General features: G+C 35.4%; 1 protein-coding gene across 1 annotated transcript in view; it reads right to left on the bottom strand.

The window, feature by feature from the left end:
• The window catches only part of LOC126994868 (sodium-dependent nutrient amino acid transporter 1-like), an 88,251-nt gene extending 70,171 nt beyond the window's left edge, over nucleotides 1-18,080 (bottom strand). The window contains exon 1 of the mRNA XM_050854129.1: nucleotides 17,992-18,080. Within this exon, the coding sequence (XP_050710086.1) occupies nucleotides 17,992-18,080 (89 nt within the window). The remainder of the gene's footprint in view (nucleotides 1-17,991) is intronic.
• Nucleotides 18,081-18,520: the final 440 nt, after the last annotated feature.

Here is an 18,520-nt window from a genome sequence, read left to right as displayed (position 1 = left end):
TGATTTGAAATATATATACAAAATACATAAAATAATGTAAATTTGCATAAAAATATTTAAACAAATACACATAAAATAACGTAAATTTGTATAAAAATATATAAACAAAACACACTTTAAATAATGTAAATACGTATAAAAAAATATATAGAAAATACACATGTAATAATGTAAATTCGTATCAAAATTAATAAACAAAATACCAATAAAATAATGTAAATTTGTATGAAAAAATATATACAAAATACACATAATATAAAGCAAATTTCTGCAAAAATATATGTAAAAAAATGCACATAAAATAATTTAAATTTGTATGAAAATGAAAATACAAAATACACATTGTATTAAAAAGATACAGAATACGCACAAAATGATGTAAATTTATATAAAAACAACAACACAAATGCACATAAAACAAATGTATATATATATATATATATATATATATATATATATATATATATATATATATATATATATATATATATATATATATATATATATATATATATATATATATATATATAAACACATAAAATAATGTAAATGCGTATAAAAATATGTATTCAAAATACATATGAAATAATCTAAATTCGTATCGAAATAGATACACAAAATACCAATGAAATTATGTAATTTTGAATGAAAATATATATAGAAAATACTTATAAAATAGCGTAAATACTATTACAAATATACACATAAAATAATTAAAATTAGAATGAAAATAAATATGCAAAGCAAACATAAAATAAGGTAAATTTGTAGTGAAATATATATACAAAATACACATAAAATAATATACAGTAAATTTGTATAAAAATATATATACAAATACACATAAAATAACATCAATTTTTATAAAAAATATATATTCAAAATACACATTAAATAATGCAAATACATCTAAAAATATATACACAAAGTACACATAAAATAATGTAAATTCGTATAAACAAAATCAACTAAATACCAATGAAAGAAGTGTATTTGTATGAAAATAAATATACAAAATACACATAAAATAACGTAAATTTGTATAAAACTATAATAAAAAAACACAAAAATAATTTAAATTTAAAAAAAATTGATATACAAAATACACATAAAATAAACTAATTTTGTATCAAAATATTTAAACTAATACACATAAAATAACGTAAATTTGTATAAAAATATAGAAACAAAATACACATTAAATAATGTAATTACGTATACAAAAAATATACAAAAATACACATATAATAATGTAAATTCTTATCAAAATAAATAAACAAAATAACAATGAAATAATGCAAATTTGGATGAAAAAATATATATAAAATACACATAAAATAACGCAAATATCTATAAAAATATATGTACAAAAATGCACATAAAATAACGTAAATTTGTATGAAAATAAATATACAAAATACAATAAATTAAGGCAAATTTGAATTAAAAAAATACAGAATACACATGAAATAATGTAAATTTGTATAAAAAAAACTACACAAATGGAAATAAAATAAAGTAAAATCGTATAAAAATATATATACAAAACACACATTAAATAATGTAAATGCGTATAAAAATATGTATACAAAATACATATGAAATAATCTAAAATCGCATCGAAATAAATAAACAAAATACCAATAAAATAATGTAATTTTGAATAAAATATATATATATATAGAAAATACACATAAACTAAAGTAAAAACAAACACAAATATACACATAAAATCATTTAAATCTGAATGAAAATATATTTAAAAAATAAACATAAAATAAGGTAAATTTGTAATGAAATATATATATATATATATATATATATATATATATATATATATATATATATATATATATATATATATATATATATATATATATATATATATACAAAATACACATAAAATAATATAAATTTGTATCAAAATATATATACAAATACACATAAAATAACAAAAATTTATATACACAATACACATTAAATAATCTAAATACTTATAAATATATATATACAAAGTACACATAAAATAATGTAAATTCGTATCAAAATAAATCAACAAAATACCAATAAAATAATATATATTTGTGTGAAAATAAATTTACAAAATACACATAACATAATTAAAATTTGTATTAAAATCTTTACAAAAATACACAGAAAAAATGTATATTTGTATGAAAAAAGATATAGAAACCCCCCCATAAAATTAGGTAAATTTGTTTTGAAATATATATACTAAATACCCATAAAATATTGTAAATATGTTTCAAAATATATAAACAAATACACATAAAATAACGTAAACTTGTATAAAAATATCTATACAATATATACATTAAATAATGTAAATATGTATAAAAATATATACAAAATACACATATAATAATGTAAAATCGTATCAAAATAAATAAACAGAATATCAATAAAATAATATAAATTTTTTTAAAAATAAAAATGGAAAATATCCATAAAATAACGCATATTTGTATAAAAATATATATGCAAAAATACACATCAAATAATTAAATTTGTATTAAAATAAATATACAAAATGCATATAAAATAAAGTAAAACTGTATTGAAATATATATGCAAAATACACATAAAATAATGTAAACTCGTATCAAAATAAGTAAACAAATTCCAATAAAGTAATGTATATTTGTAGGAAAATAAATATACAAAATATACATAAAACAACTAAAATTTGTAAAAAATATATACAAAAATAAAAATAAAATAATTTCATTGCGTATGAAAATAGATATTATCACTAAATTATTATTATTATTATTATTATTATTATTATTATAATAATAATGTGTGTAATAATAATAATAATAATAATAATAATGTGTGTGTGTGTGTGTAATAATAATAATAATAATAATAATAATAATAATAATAATAATAATAATAATAATAATAATAATAATAATAATAATAATAATAATAATAATAATAATAATAATAATAATAATAATAATAATAATAATAATAATAATAATAATAATAATAATAATAATAATAATGAAAAAAATAATAATAATAGTAATAATAATAATAATAATAGTAATAATAATAATAATAATAATAATAATAATAATAATAATAATAATAATAATAATAATAATAATAATAATAATAATAATAATAATAATAATAATAATAATAATAATAATAATAATAATAATAATAATAATAACAATAATAATAATAATATGCAATTCATAGCAACTGGATAATTTCCACACTTGGTGTCCGGAAAAATATGAGGCTTGCCTCAAATGACCTCACCTCCCTGTATTAAATTCCTCCAGGCTGACAAAAACCTCAGAGCAGACGGATCTCTGAATCTGGACACCCCCTCATTGGTCTCACAAGACACATGCGTGGGTTGGTACATCAGCCTTTCAGACAATTCCAGGGGGATAGGGTTGTTCAGTGATCTTGAACACCTTTGACCCTTAAACAGCTCCGCTGATCTCACTGGGCAGGCCCAAGGCCCGGAGTGCCTCCTCGTAGGTAGTGTAGGCTGTGCCAAGTATTGTTCTACATGCCCTCTTCTAGACCTTCTCCAACTTCATTCGCTGGGTTGCCGTGATATTGGATGACCAGGCAGTGAGGTGTACGTGAGCTTGGGAAGGATGAAGGTTTTATAGATATGAATGAGCTTACAAGGAGGAACTCCCAAAGATTTTAGTTGTCTGAGAGGTAGAGGCGGTAAGTAGCAGCTTTGGTGACTGTGATGACGTGAACTTTCCAGTTGAGTTCGTTATCAATGGTTACTCCAAGGAGCTTGGCTGTTTGCACCACCTGGAGACTGTCTAGGACGGTGGTGATCGTTGAAAGTTGAAGGTGCTTCCAGGTTAATATGTATCAACACGGTTTCGGCAGTGTTGATGGTGACATCATTGGTGAGGGTCCACCGCTTCAGCTTGTGTGGATGTGACCTGAAGCTCGCTGAAGTCAGGGTTGTAGCTGTTACTGTAAACGGCAAAAGTGGAGTCGTCGACGTACTTCCAACGGTGGACTGTGTCAGTCAGGGCGTCATTAATAAGCATCAGGGTCCGGATTTACAGAAAAAATATTAATCCGCTAAGCTGGACTTATGGGCGAGCTGCAATTACTTCTTCATCTTAATTATCATGAATTGAGCTTAACTGACGGGACGGCCTGAGTCGAATCGGAAGCCTAAGTTGAACTTAAGTTGCCAAGATGGCCAAGCGTCAACAAGCTCGTCAGTAACGAATGGAAGTTCTGGAGTTTATCTCATAGGAGGAAATTACTGTAAGAATATTACTTTTATGTTTATTTTATGATTTTTTTTTTTTTTTTGCTTTAAATGCATTATTAAGGGAAATAGGCGTGTGTGCTATGCATTTTTTTTATCTCCAATGGGGAACTTGCCTTTACAATTTTACTCCAAAGTTTATTACATGATAATTGGCCCTAGAGCCATTATTAAAGATAAAATTTTAACAAATACCTCTTTTGCCAGAATACATTTTCATACTGCATCAACTGTTAAATAAAAAATTGACCTTAATTTTCAGGGTTTTTTCTTACATATCAGCCTATAGCGCCGGTAGGTTTTTTTCAGGGGCCTGGTGGTCGGCCCAAGCCCGTCATGGCGCAGGCAATTTTTATAGTGGCGCCAGTTATGCCTGGCTCATGCTGCCCCCCGAAACTCATTTTTGATTCACTTGGACGGTTTCTTCTAGGGTCCGGGTTGATGGGTGGTCTTCACGACAGCATGTGGGTAGTCTTAGGCCACTCGCCGGTGACTGAAAAATCTGAAGTGGTAGCGTGGGAATTCGAATCGACGTTGTAAATCAGTGGTTCCCAAACGTATTTACATGATGCCCCACATTGATTTCTAAGAAATCCTCACGCCCCCCCCCCCCCTCATCCTTTGTTTTTATATATATATATATATATATATATATATATATATATATATATATATATATATATATATATATATATATATATATATATATAGACTATATCGTGAGGATGTTTCAAAATGTGTTACTCATTAAGTTGTGTGTGTGTGTGTGTGTGTGTGTGTGTGTGTGTGTGTGTGTGTGTGTGCAAAACTGCTATTATTGCAGATGGAATCGTGCCCCTAGGGGGGCGCGCCCCCCTATTTGGGAACCACTATTGTAAATGGCAGATGAATGCTATCCAAGCACGCTAACCACTCAGCCAACTTTCAGTTAAAGTCAAGATTACGTGAAACTTTAAGTAGAGATTTAATTTTTTTTGGTTAATCCGGTCTGGTCTACATGAGCTTTGACAAAGACGGGGGCGTTCATAAGACACGATTTTAGTTTTTCAAAAGCCTGCTGGCTCTCCTCGGTCCAATTGAACGTGATCCGGGTACGGGTTTGGTTAGTGAGAGGGGCGGCAATCTTGGCTAAAGAGGGGTGTTTCCTATAGAACCCGCACATTGCCAGGAAAAACGTCTCACTTCTTTTACTGAGGTCGGGGCTTTCATTTTAGCTACGGCTTCAATGTTCTTAGGATCTGGCTTACTTCTTGCCGCGGATATGCGATGGCCCAGAAAAGTAACTTCTTTCAACACGAAGGTGCATTTGCTCAGATTGAGTTTTACGCCGTTATCAGCGAGAAGACTGAAAAGTTGCTTTAATCTTTCGAGTAATTCGGGGAAACTGGGAGCCCACAGAATCAGATCATCTAGGTAATTGCGTACCTATCCCTTTTGCAGAAGGGGGGTGAGCATGGAAGCCATTCGTCGGGAGAAAATAGCGGGAGAGCAGTTAAGGCCAAAAGGTAACCGTCTAAAACGATATAGTGTGACACCATCGCTGAAGGTAGTCAGATCCCGGCTTTCCTCATCCAACAATATTTGAAAGTAAGCTTCCCGCATGTCTAGAGTGACGTAGTAAGGATGACCGGCGGTGTGGCGAGATATTTTGACCGATCTGAAAAGAGTGACCAATCCAACATATCGTACCGCACCCCGGCAGAACGACAAGTGAGTCCGTGGCGAGAGGATCTCTCCCCCCCATACATTATCCAATGGGGATCTGCTCCGACACTCGTTACTTTCCTAAAAACTTATATCGCCTAGTATATAATTCAGTATATCTATTTTGAGGAACTATATGTCACTTGCAGTCGAAAATCACCAACAACTATGCATGGGGCGCCCTTCGGAGTGAAAGAATTCATTTATAAAGTAGTCGTCGACCGTGACGGACGTCCGTCCCTGCCCTGCTGTGAGCGGCTGGTTATTACCGAGCTCACCGATACATTTACTGCAGAGCAGCAGCGTAACAGCCTTCATTAAGGAATAATTCCATGGCATGTGACTTCCTAACTTTGAGTGATTTATATGTATGTATATATATATATATATATATATATATATATATATATATATATATATATATATATATATATATATATATATATATATATATATATATATATATATATATATATTTATATATATATATATATATATATATATATGTATATATCTATATATATATATATATATATATATATATATATATATAGATCTATATATATATATATCTATATATATATATATATATATATATATATATATATATATATATATATATATATATATATAGATAGATATAAATATATAGATATAGATATAGATAGATAGATAGATAGATAGATAGATAGATAGATATAGATATAGATATAGATAGATAGATAGATAGATAGATAGATAGATATAGATATAGATAGATAGATAGATAGATAGATAGATAGATATAGATATAGATAGATAGATAGATAGATAGATAGATAGATAGATATAGATAGATAGCTGTAGATAGATAGAAATAGATAGATAGATAGATAGATAGATAGATAGATAGATAGATGTAGATGGATAGATATAGATAGATAGATGTAGATGGATAGATATAGATATATATAGATGTATAGATAGATAGATAGATAGATACATGTAGATATGTAGAAATAGAGAGAGAGAGAGAGAGAGAGAGAGAGAGAGAGAGAGAGAGAGAGAGAGAGAGAGAGAGAGAGAGAGAGAGAGAGAGAGAGAGAGAGAGAGACTGAAGTATTAATTGAAATCTATACTCTCTATAGAAAAGATGAGGGGAGACCTGATCGAGCTTTATAAATGGATGAAGGGCTTTAATAATTAAAGAGGATGTCAATAGGGTTTTGGTTGTTAAAGAACCAGGAAGGATGTACGTAGCAATGGATTTAAGTTTGATACATTAAGATTCAACAAAGACATAGGCAAGAATTGGTTTACCAATATAGAGTGAAGGATTAATGGAATAGACTTGGCAGTCATGACGCTGTGGGTGCCAATTATACCATAGATACATATTCAAGAAGGGGCTGGATAAAGTCGTGGATAGTGAGGTAATTAGGGTGGGGTTAGGATTACAGGACCTGCCTTAATTGTGTGGGCCAACGGGCCTCTTGCAGACTCTTTACGTTCTTAAGAGAGAGAGAGAGAGAGTACGTTCTTAAGAGAGAGAGAGAGAGAGAGAGAGAGAGAGAGAGAGAGAGAGAGAGAGAGAGAGAGAGAGAGAGAGAGAGAGAGAGAGAGAGAGAGAGAGAGAGAGAATAATTTGTATAGATTCTTGTGATCTTTCTATCTGACTTGCTTGAATATGTATGAAATAATTAAGCTGATAAGCGGCTGACGAAAAATAACAAAACGAGGAAAACTTGCTCCATTGCCCACCTTTCATTCAAGAATCAAGACTAATCCCTCAATAACGCGAAGTACAATTAAGGAACTTTCCATTACAGCATACCTCATCTTATAGGTACCCTTAATTAGATAGCTGATCGAACTGGAGCATACCAGCAGTAACCACTATTAGACAACTTACCCATTGTGGTCCATTGCATTTTAGCTCCAAATTTTGATCAGTGTTCTGCCCCTCCTTTATGAATAGTGGTGGTTCAGGTCTTGTTGAAACGTTTGAGTAAGATATGTTGAAGATGAATCAGTAATTGACCTCCACATTCAAACTATTGAAAAGTAAGAAAGTCAAGGCCCGAAAACCATGAAGACAAATCTGATTTATTCAAAGAACTACCTACAATGTGCACTTACCAAATCATTACCAAGTAGAGGAGTTTAAGCTGCACTCAAAGCAATCTATAGCGAGCAACTGAAGAGTCGGAGAACAAGTCTGTCACACGTGCACTCTAAGCAGTCTAATAAACACCTGATCAGTCAAAGAATGTAATTACTCAGCATCGTCTGTAAAAGAATGAATCGTCCGCCTGCAGAGAGGCACCTATAAGAAACGAGCCTCGCCGATTGGTCAGTCACTGTGAGCCTAGATCTGTATCACGTCTGAATCAAGTGACCAATTCAACATATCGTACCGAACCCCGGCAGAACGACAAGTGAGTCCGCGGCGAGAGGATCTCTCCCCCCCATACATTATCCAATGGGGACCTGCTCCGACACTCGTTACTTTCCTAAAAACTTATATCGCCTAGTATATAATTCAGTATATCTATTTTGAGGAACTATATGTCACTTGCAGTCGAAATTCACCAACAACTATGCATGGGGCGTCCTTCGGAGTGAAAGAAATCATTTATAAAGTAGTCGTCGACCGTGACGGACGTCCGTCCCTTCCCTGCTGTGAGCGGCGGGTTATTACCAAGCTCACCGATGCATTTACCGCAGAGCAGCAGCGTAACAGCCTTCATTAAGGAATAATTCCATCGCATGTGTTATATACATGTGACTTCTTAACTTTGGGTGATTTAGAGAGAGAGAGAGAGAGAGAGAGAGAGAGAGAGAGAGAGAGAGAGAGAGAGAGAGAGAGAGAGAGAGAGAGAGAGAGAGATAGATAGATATAGATAGATATAGTTCGTTAGATAGATAGATAGATAGATGTAGATAGGTATATGTAGATAGACAGATATAGATAGATATATGTAGATAGATAGATAAATAGATATAGATGGATAGATAGACGTAGATGGATAGATATAGATAGATAGATAGAGATATATAGATAGATAGATGTTGTAACGGGCTTGTCGGGGGGCGTTTAAAGGGTGTTGATTAAGACTTCAGCTTCCTTAAGGCGAATTATATTCGTAGCCTTTATGTACAAGAAGCGACGGAGCGAGAGCGACTGTCGTTGTGTGTCAGTCGGACTCTCGTGAAGGAGTCGCGAGTTACAGGTTGGAAAATAATGGTTACAATTGGTCACGTATGTCAAGGTGACCTCCACGCACCATCGGAGTGCTAAGTATACAAAACTGAGACGGTAAACACTGACGGACGACATTCCTATAAGGTGGTGTGATCTATCTGTCGTGGGGTTTTTCCATTGACAATTGTATGCCTAATTCGTGGTGATATTAAATAATAATAATACATTGATATCCTACTATAACACTGCTCGGTCACCTACCAGTGATCGCGACCTCGCGATATATAAAAATCGAAATAGCAGTCTAGGTACCATGAACATACATAGTGGGAGTTTGTCAAGCAGACTGCCTATGATACAATTATATTAAAACACTGGCTATGTAAGAACAGATGTGGAATTATAATATAAATAGGGAGAGGGAAACCACAACGTGTGTGACATGAAACATAAGAAACCTCTCAAAAGATAAATATAAGGACACATGTATAAGAAACTATCAACTGGCATAGTTACAGACAATGAAACGTTGATCTAGCTCCTAAAAAAAAAATACAGTAGTGAAACACAGTACAATGTTAAGTATAGGAGCAGCCAGGTTTCTGTCCCCTGACTTGTCTGAGAAAAGGAAAAACTACCTTGCCAGTGGCCTCCCTGCATCCAGTCGCCGTGTCTGCACAACCAAATAATCGTGCAGGACAGAGTTTCTCCTAATAAGGTAGCACATGACGACGAGACTGACGAACATCAGAAACATTGGTACAAAAAAATCCAGGGTACAGGTAGGGGAGATGCAAATAATCAGGCAGCGTTTCCTCCAGGGTTTCCGCAAACTCTGTTTTGTTCGCGAAAGACAATGAATTAAGGGAATTAGTCACATACGAGATGCTGGAGAAATGAATGTCATCGAGAGACCGTAGAGGAAACACTCAATGGGAAATATTGGCCGTGAAAAACAGACGAATCCGGGACGGGTACGTTGTTATGTTAGTGGAGCGGATATAGCATGCTTCCGCTATGGCATAGTGACCAGTAACCCGTTGATAAGTGGTACCCTCCGGGCAGATGACCGATACATAGAAGGACTGAGGGAAATAAAAATAATGCAGACCCTGAAAGTTCTTATGGAAAACAGGCGTTGGTGTTAGCTGCCTGTAAGGGCACAGGGAAAGAGCGTCAGACGCGTTCACGCGGGTGAGGGCGATCTCGCAAACCCCTCCCCGAACTGGAAGGAAGGCAAAGAGAGACGCAGAGCAATAGAATCGCCCGAAGACCGTCTCCTTGCAATACTGCAAGAGTGAGTAGCTACCCGTTGAATACAGAGCGAAATCCTTCGCGATAGATATATAGATAGATAGATATAGATAGATAGACAGATGGATAGACTGAAGTATTGAAATCTACACTCTTTATAGAAAGGTTACGGGGAGACCTGATCGAAGTTTATAAATGGATGAAGGGCTTTAATAATTAAAGGGGATGTCAATAGGGTTTTGGGTGTTAAAGAACCAGGAAGGATGTACGTAGCAATGGATTTAAGTTTGATATATTAAGATTCAACAAAGACATTGGCAAGAATTGGTTTACCAATATAGGGTGGTGGATGAATGGAATAGACTTGGCAGTCATGTTAATTAATTCTTATGTGGGTGCTAATACCATACATACATATTCAATAAGGGACTGGATAAAGTCATGGAGGATAAAGTCATGGATAGTGTCGAGGTAATTACGGTGGGGTTAGGATTACAGGACCTGCCTTAATTGTGTAGGCCAGCTGGCCTCTTGCAGACTCTTTACGTTCTAAGGTTCTTATGAGAGAGAGAGAGAGAGAGAGAGAGAGAGAGAGAGAGAGAGAGAGAGAAAATAATTTGTATAGGTTCTTGTGATCTTTCTCTTCTCTTCGAGTTGAACCATGTTTTAGCATGACACGTACAGACTGACTTCCTTAAATATGTTTGAACTTTTCATTAATTATAGCATATACCTCATCTATAATTAGGTACCCTTAATCAGAGATAGCTGAACTAGAGCATACCAGCAGTAACCACTATATATATTAGTCGACCAACCAAACCTGGAAAACTCTCTCTCTCTCTCTCTCTCTCTCTCTCTCTCTCTCTCTCTCTCTCTCTATATATATATATATATATATATATATATATATATATATATATATATATTAGGGCATCGCATGTTAATAGCAGGCATCTATATGTGGAATACTTCGATCTATTGTGGGGAGGTAAAAATGATGTGGGTGGATACCATTTCAAAATTTGAATTTAAAAGTAATTTTGAAGGTCATCAAGGTCACTGTGGTTCAAAATTTGTTTTTTGACTTTTTTTTTTATGGTAGGGTCTATATTCTGTAATTGAAGCAGCTTATAAAATGACATTGTTTTATCTATTGCAAGTGAATTTAAGGTTTAGTGTTTTAAAGTGTTGAAATCCACAGTTAAATAAAATATTTTTACTGAATGAAGAAGTTGGGGAAGATGTATCAGAGAAGCAGCTAGGGCTCCCATTTTGGGGGGAAATTACACTAGATTGGGAAATTTCATCAATAATTGATGAAATTTTCCCCCAAAATTATTTTAGTAACAAATCTAGGGAAAGTGGTACTTTGGGGAAATCTTGGATCAGAATTAGAAAAAAATCGAAATATTTTATGATCTATACACACCATATTATTCCTGTAGGCCTATCCTTTGACTGCTTTGGCTTCCCCTCGTCTTAATATAGTTGATAATATATGATTTGGAGTACAGCAGTCAAACCTTTAATTCTAGTGCCTTTCAAGTTAGGCCTATCACTCCTCAATTAAATTATTCAGGGTTACACAGATAAAATGTGTCATACTGTCATTACAAGTCAATAAATTAAGGGTTGATGTACCTACCTGTAGGCTACACCCATTCTGTGATGATGATGATAGTCAGTGGAAATAAGGCCAGTATTTGATTTATTTTTCTTACCAAAGCATATAGTTAATCTATGTGTTACACCCATTCAGTAATGGATGAAGATGATAGTGGAAATAAGGCCAGGATTTTTTTTTTCTTACCAAAGCATATAGTTAATCTATATGTTACACCCATTATGTCATGGATGCAGATGATAGTCATTGGAAATAAGGCCAGGGTTTTAGTTTTTTCTTGCCAAAGAATAATGCAATTATCAAACAATATAATTTCATGCCTAGGTAATGTTTAATTACAATGTTTTTATATATTTCTCACTTTTTTAAAATTTAGGCATAATATGTAAGCTGTTGCTATATATCATAGTACTGTCCATTCTCTAGTGTCCAAATAGGCATAATATTTGCTATATTTTCAAAGTATTCTGGTTAATCTGGTATATAGTTTTGCTAAAAGAAGTCACTGATATGTTGAAATAGAAATTTATATTTTTGCGCAAACATATTTATTTCAGTGTTCCTAGGTAGTTACATTATAAAAATATAAACACTTTATGCATTTTAGGATACATAGTAGCAGGAATAACAAGTAAAAAGAGCTGGCACACTTAAGGCAGTGTTGTATAATTCTGGGGAAATTGTGAGAAGTGTGCCTCATGTTTCATTAGCAACCAAAGCCATTGCACCATTTGATGTGGTCACTGGTCTCCTCACTGCTGAGGATCGAGGCAAACAATATATCATAGCTAATGCTAAACAACGATTTATTGATGGATATGTAGCTACAGTTCCATGCTGCTCTCAGAAGGCACCACTCATTTTTTTTCTTCAGATATGTACAAAGTAGCCATTTCCACACAGCAGTGTGTGCAGAAATTTATCAATTGCTGACAAAAAACTGTTGCAGCGATTACTGAATGCTGTCACTGCAGGTCGATCAGTGGAAATGGAATCTATATTCTCAAGCATGAGCTGTCCCCTGTCCTTGGCCAAGCCTGGAGGTTAGATGAACTCAACACCAAAGGCAGACCTTGTCAGTATACTTTGATGTCTGGAATAAGTGTACCCACAGAGGTTTCAGTTGTTGACATGAAGACCTGTGTGCTGATTGATGAACATGCACTTATCCAGACACTAGGAAAGCCTCATGGGTGCCAAACATTTGGTGACTATGCTGAGGTCTTTATACACAATGTGACACCAAATTGGAGAACACATAACGAGAGTTGATGTAGTGTTTGACCGCTGCATTGGAAAGGAATCAATCAAGACTGCTACTCGATCAAAGCGAGTGGGTAAGAGGAAACTTGATTCGCAAGACCACTGATGGCCCAGATGTTCCCCTTCTTCAGGTCTGGAGTAGTTTCATTGCCTTGGAAGAGAACAAACTTTGATCAATGTTCTGCCCCTCCTTTAGAATTGTGGTGGATCTTGTTTTGCTGAAATGTTTGAGTAAGATATGTTGGAGTTGAATAAGTAATTGACCTCCACATTCAAACTACTCAAGAGTAAGAAAATCAAGGTCCAGAAACCATGAAGATAAATTCTGTTTATTCAAAGAACCACCTACAATGTGCGCTTACCCAATTCATTAGCAAGTACAGGAGTTAGGCTGGGGAGGGAAATTGTAAAATGATGATTGCAGACTTTTTCCAACGAAAAGGGGTACAAATTGGATATGCTAGCATGTGGGAGACAGTTTCTGAAATCTAAATATTGAATTCACTGAAAACATTATTCTTTATTGAAGCATAATAGAGCATGTAGTCCGGTGACAAGTAGTATCAGCTTCTTGCATGGCGAGCATACACTAAATACAAAAAGTTCCTTTGCTACCTAAAAGCATTTACCTTGGTGAGACTTATAATTTCACAATGAAATACTTTGACAATCGAGATTAGTAGACCATGCACTGTTTTCGCCCATTAAACAAGCAGATTCCCTTAATACAATACAAAACTCATTATGTAAAGACTCTTAAGAATTATATTCCTCATATCCACAGGATGCTATTACTGCCACAGTTCAGTATTCTACAAGATCAAAGGAGAAACAATTATGTTTTCTTTATATATATATATATATATATATATATATATATATATATATATATATATATATATATATATATATATATATATATATATATATATATATATATATATATATATATATATATATATATATATATATATATATATATATATATATATATATATATATATATATATATATATATATATATATATATATATATATATATATATATATATATATATATATATATATATATATATATATATATATATATATATATATATATATATATATATATATATATATATATATATAGAGTGGAGTCGTCGGCGTATGAGTGGACAGGACAGTTTGTTATGGAAAGAAGATCATTGATGAATAACAGGAAGAGAGTGGGTGATAGGACAGAGCCCTGTGGAACACCACTGTTGATAGGTTTAGAGGAAGAACAGTGACCGTCTACCACCGCAGAGGTAGAACGGCCGGAAAGGAAACTGGAGGTAAAGGTACAGAGAGAGGGATAGAATCCGAAAGAGGGCAGTTTAGAAAGCAAAGACTTGTTCCACTCTATCGAAAGCTTTCCATATGTCTACCGCAACAGAGAAAGTTTCACCGAAACGGCTAAGAGAGGATGACCAAGAGTCATTTAAGAGAGCAAGAAGATCGCCAGTAGAACGCCCCTTGCGGAACCCATACTGGCGATCAGATAGAAGGTTAGATGTGTAAAGGTGCTTTTGAAACTTCCGGTTAAGGATTGATTCAAAAGCTTTAGATAGACAGGAAAGTAAAGCTATAGGGCGGTAGTTTGAGGGATTGGAACGGTCACCCTTCTTAGGCACAGGCTGTACAAAGGCATACTTCCAGCAGGAAGGAAAGGTAGATGTTGATAGGCAGAGACGAAAGAGTTTGACCAGGCAGGGTGTCATTACGGAAGCACAGTTTTTAAGGACAATATGAGGCACTCCATCAGGTCCATAAACCTTCTGAGAGTTGAGGCCAGACAGGGCATAGAAAACATCATTTGGAAGAATCTTAATAACAGGCATGAAGGAGTCAGAGGGGGGATGAGTAGGAGGGATATGCTCAGAATCGTCCAAGGTGGAGTTCTTACAGAAAGTTTGAGCGAAGAGTTCAGCCTTAGAGACAGATGAGACGGCAGTGCTGCCGTCAGCGTTAAGGAGAGGAGGGAAAGAGGAAGAAGTGAAATAGGAGGAGATATCTTTGGCTAGATGCCAGAAGTCACGGGAAGAATTAGAAGAAGCAAGGTGTTGACATTTTCTGTTGATAAAAGAAGTTTTGGAAAGTCGGAGAATAGATTTGGCACGATTCCGGGCTGAAATGTAAAGGTCATAGTTAGCAGGAGTTCGAAGGCTCTGGAACCTTTTGTGAGCTGCCTCTCTATCTTTAATAGCACGAGAACAAGCATGATTAAACCAAGGCTTTTTAGCATGAAGAGTAGAAACGAACGTGGAACGTATGCCTCCATTCCAGAGACAATCACCTCTGAGATGCGCTGGGCACACACAGAGGGGTCTCTCTCCTGGAAGCAGTAATCATTCCACTGGAAATCGGAAAAGTACATCCTCAGGTCGTCCCACCGAGCTGAAGCAAAATGCCAGAAGCATCGCCTCTTCGGTGGGTCCAGAGGATGTACAGGATCGATAGGACAGGAAACAGAAATAGGTTATGATCGGAGGAGCCCAACGGAGAGAACAGTTTGACAGAGTAAGCAGAAGGATTAGAGGTAAGGAAGAGGTCTAGAATGTTGGGCCTGTCTCCAAACTTCACACATTCATTTAACCAGAGAAATGTTGCAACATAAATAACAATGACCATCCTTGCAGATAATGATGTTTTCCTACCAGTAAATAATTGCGGTAATGAAGACAGCATAGATAAAGTTCAGGAAATGTTAGTGTGGGCGTCAACAAATGCCTTAACTCAACAATTTCTGCACCAAAGAAAGTTATCTCATACACCAGTGTAGGAAAACGGGGAAAAAAGTAAGCTTAAGATGTTAACGGGGATAATATTACAGAGGTTAATGTCAATCGTGATCGTCATTCACTTTTCTTACTATGATAAAAAGTAATAAGAATTTGTAATTAAAACCATGTTGTGGGTTTCTCTATCCCAATTATAGAATCTTGAATTTTATGCCATGGTAGTTGCAAGGAATTTCTGATGTTAATATAAAACTGTGACAGTGACAACAAAAAAATGGTAAAGAACTTATTATTTTTAAGTTAAAAAGAATGACTATCTCATATATTATTCACTTATAAAGGTCTGGGAAAGCATTTATAAATTATTGTATAATATACGTAGCACCATGGCCGACAGAGCGAGGGAGAGGACGGGGCGAGGGAGAGGACGGAGCGAGAGATGACCAAGGTTGATGACGTCACGGCCCATCGCTCAGGTCTTCTATATAGGCCATGCCCAGGCCCGTCATGGCGCAGGCGATTTTTTTTTATAGTGGCGCCAGTTATGCTTGGCTCATGCTGCCCCCCGGAACTCATTTTTTATTCACTTGGACGGTCTCATCTAGAGTCCGGGCTGATGGGTGGTCTTCCGGGCAGCATTTGGGTAGTCTTAGGCTACTCGGCGGTGACTGAAAACTCCCAGGTGGTAGCGTGAGGACTCGAATCGACGTTGTCCATGGCGTGATGAATGCGGGCCCCGCACGTTAACCACTCAACTACCGCCTACCCGTAAATAAGAGAGAGAGAGAGAGAGAGAGAGAGAGAGAGAGAGAGAGAGAGAGAGAGAGAGAGAGAGAGAGAGGGGGGGGGGGGGAGCCGAGCTCCTCTGAGGAGAGTGATGGGGATATGTGGCAATAGCGCGGCTCAGGGGAGCCGTGCCTAATGGCTCAAGTTAGATTTGATTGACTATTGTCCACAGGGCACAGTACAGGCTATAAGCCACGCAGAGGACACGAACACAGCCTTGATTGACGTTGTTGAGTCTTTTAGTTGTGAATTTTCTTTTTTCTTCTGGTCCAGATTTTTGTGATATCATTTTTTCTGTATTCAGTTTTTTTTATATAAAAAAACAGTATTATATTAGCTATTAAGTGTCATTTCACATTCTCTTTTTATCTTCCACAATTTCCCTCTCTAACCCTCTTTCTTCAATTTCTCCTCTCCCTTATATTCTCTTTCCTTCTCATGTATTTTTCTCTCAATAATCCTCACTGTCTTCCTTTTATTTTCTACCACCTTATCTGACCCTCCATTACTTTGTCTACCTTATTTATCTTCTTCCCTTCCTTACGTTTCTTTAAATCATAACTTGTTTTATAATCTCTTCAAGGGGCCATTGCAGACCCAAGCCCACACATCATGTATCACACGTTTATTTCCTCCCTCCAGTCATTCTATGCCATATATTCATAGCCTTATATTGTTAAACCTCTCTGCGCCTCAGTTCACCTATTTGAAAAGCCTCTCGTGAAAGTTCCTGGGCTTGTCATGAGTAGTTATATTTGTGCCATACACGATCACTTTTTGCGTGCAGGGGTTCGAACACAGTGGGAGCGGAAAGTGATTCGCTATGTCATCCCCATGTTATAGTCTATGGGATGACATACACGATCACTTTTTGCGTGCAGGGGTTCGAACGCGGTGGGAGCGGAAAGTGATTCGCTATGGCCGGTCCGGTCTATGGATGACATAGGCGCTCAAGTCCGTCCCGCGTCCCGCTCGCTTCCCTGCTGGCCGCCTCGGCCCGGCGGTGGACCCTAGGGAAGGCTCACGATTGCGTGCAGGAATTCGAACGCGGTGGGAGCGGAAAGTGATTCGCTATGTCATCCATAGGATTTACCATGGGGTTGCCAAGGCGACTCACAATTGAGCCGACGGAATCGGACGTGGTGTCCCAACACCTGGCAGAGGCGGCATGTCCTTCAGGTCCACCACGCTCTCCGGCGGTAGCATGTCCAGGGAGGTTTACCGCGGGAAGTGTGACAGCATGTGGATAGTTTTAAGTCACTCGGCGATGACTGAAAAATCAGAGGTGGTAGCGTGGGGATTCGAACCCGCGTCATCCATCTCGCGGTGAATGTAGGTCCACGACGCTACCAATCCAGCCACCGCGTACCCTGAGTTTCAAGGGCGTGTGCTGATGTGAGGAGGAAGTGATGTCATGCTGAGACGCTATACTTAACAAGCAAAGAGGATACAGAACCAAAACCAGATACATTTTTATAATTTTTATTTAAACACACAAAAACGCATACAATGTAGACGGATACAACTCAAACTTTTTATAATTTTATTTAAACACACAAAACGCTTCTTAGTAATTGTATACAAACACGCAAATTAAATGGTTGCAACTCGTTTCTTTTTCATTTGAGATGGAGGTAAGGGTGCAG

Source organism: Eriocheir sinensis, unplaced genomic scaffold (genome assembly GCF_024679095.1).
Source record: "Eriocheir sinensis breed Jianghai 21 unplaced genomic scaffold, ASM2467909v1 Scaffold9, whole genome shotgun sequence".
Lineage (NCBI taxonomy): Eukaryota > Metazoa > Arthropoda > Malacostraca > Decapoda > Varunidae > Eriocheir > Eriocheir sinensis.
Note: the sequence above shows the minus strand (reverse complement) of the source record. Positions and strands in the feature narration are given on the sequence as shown.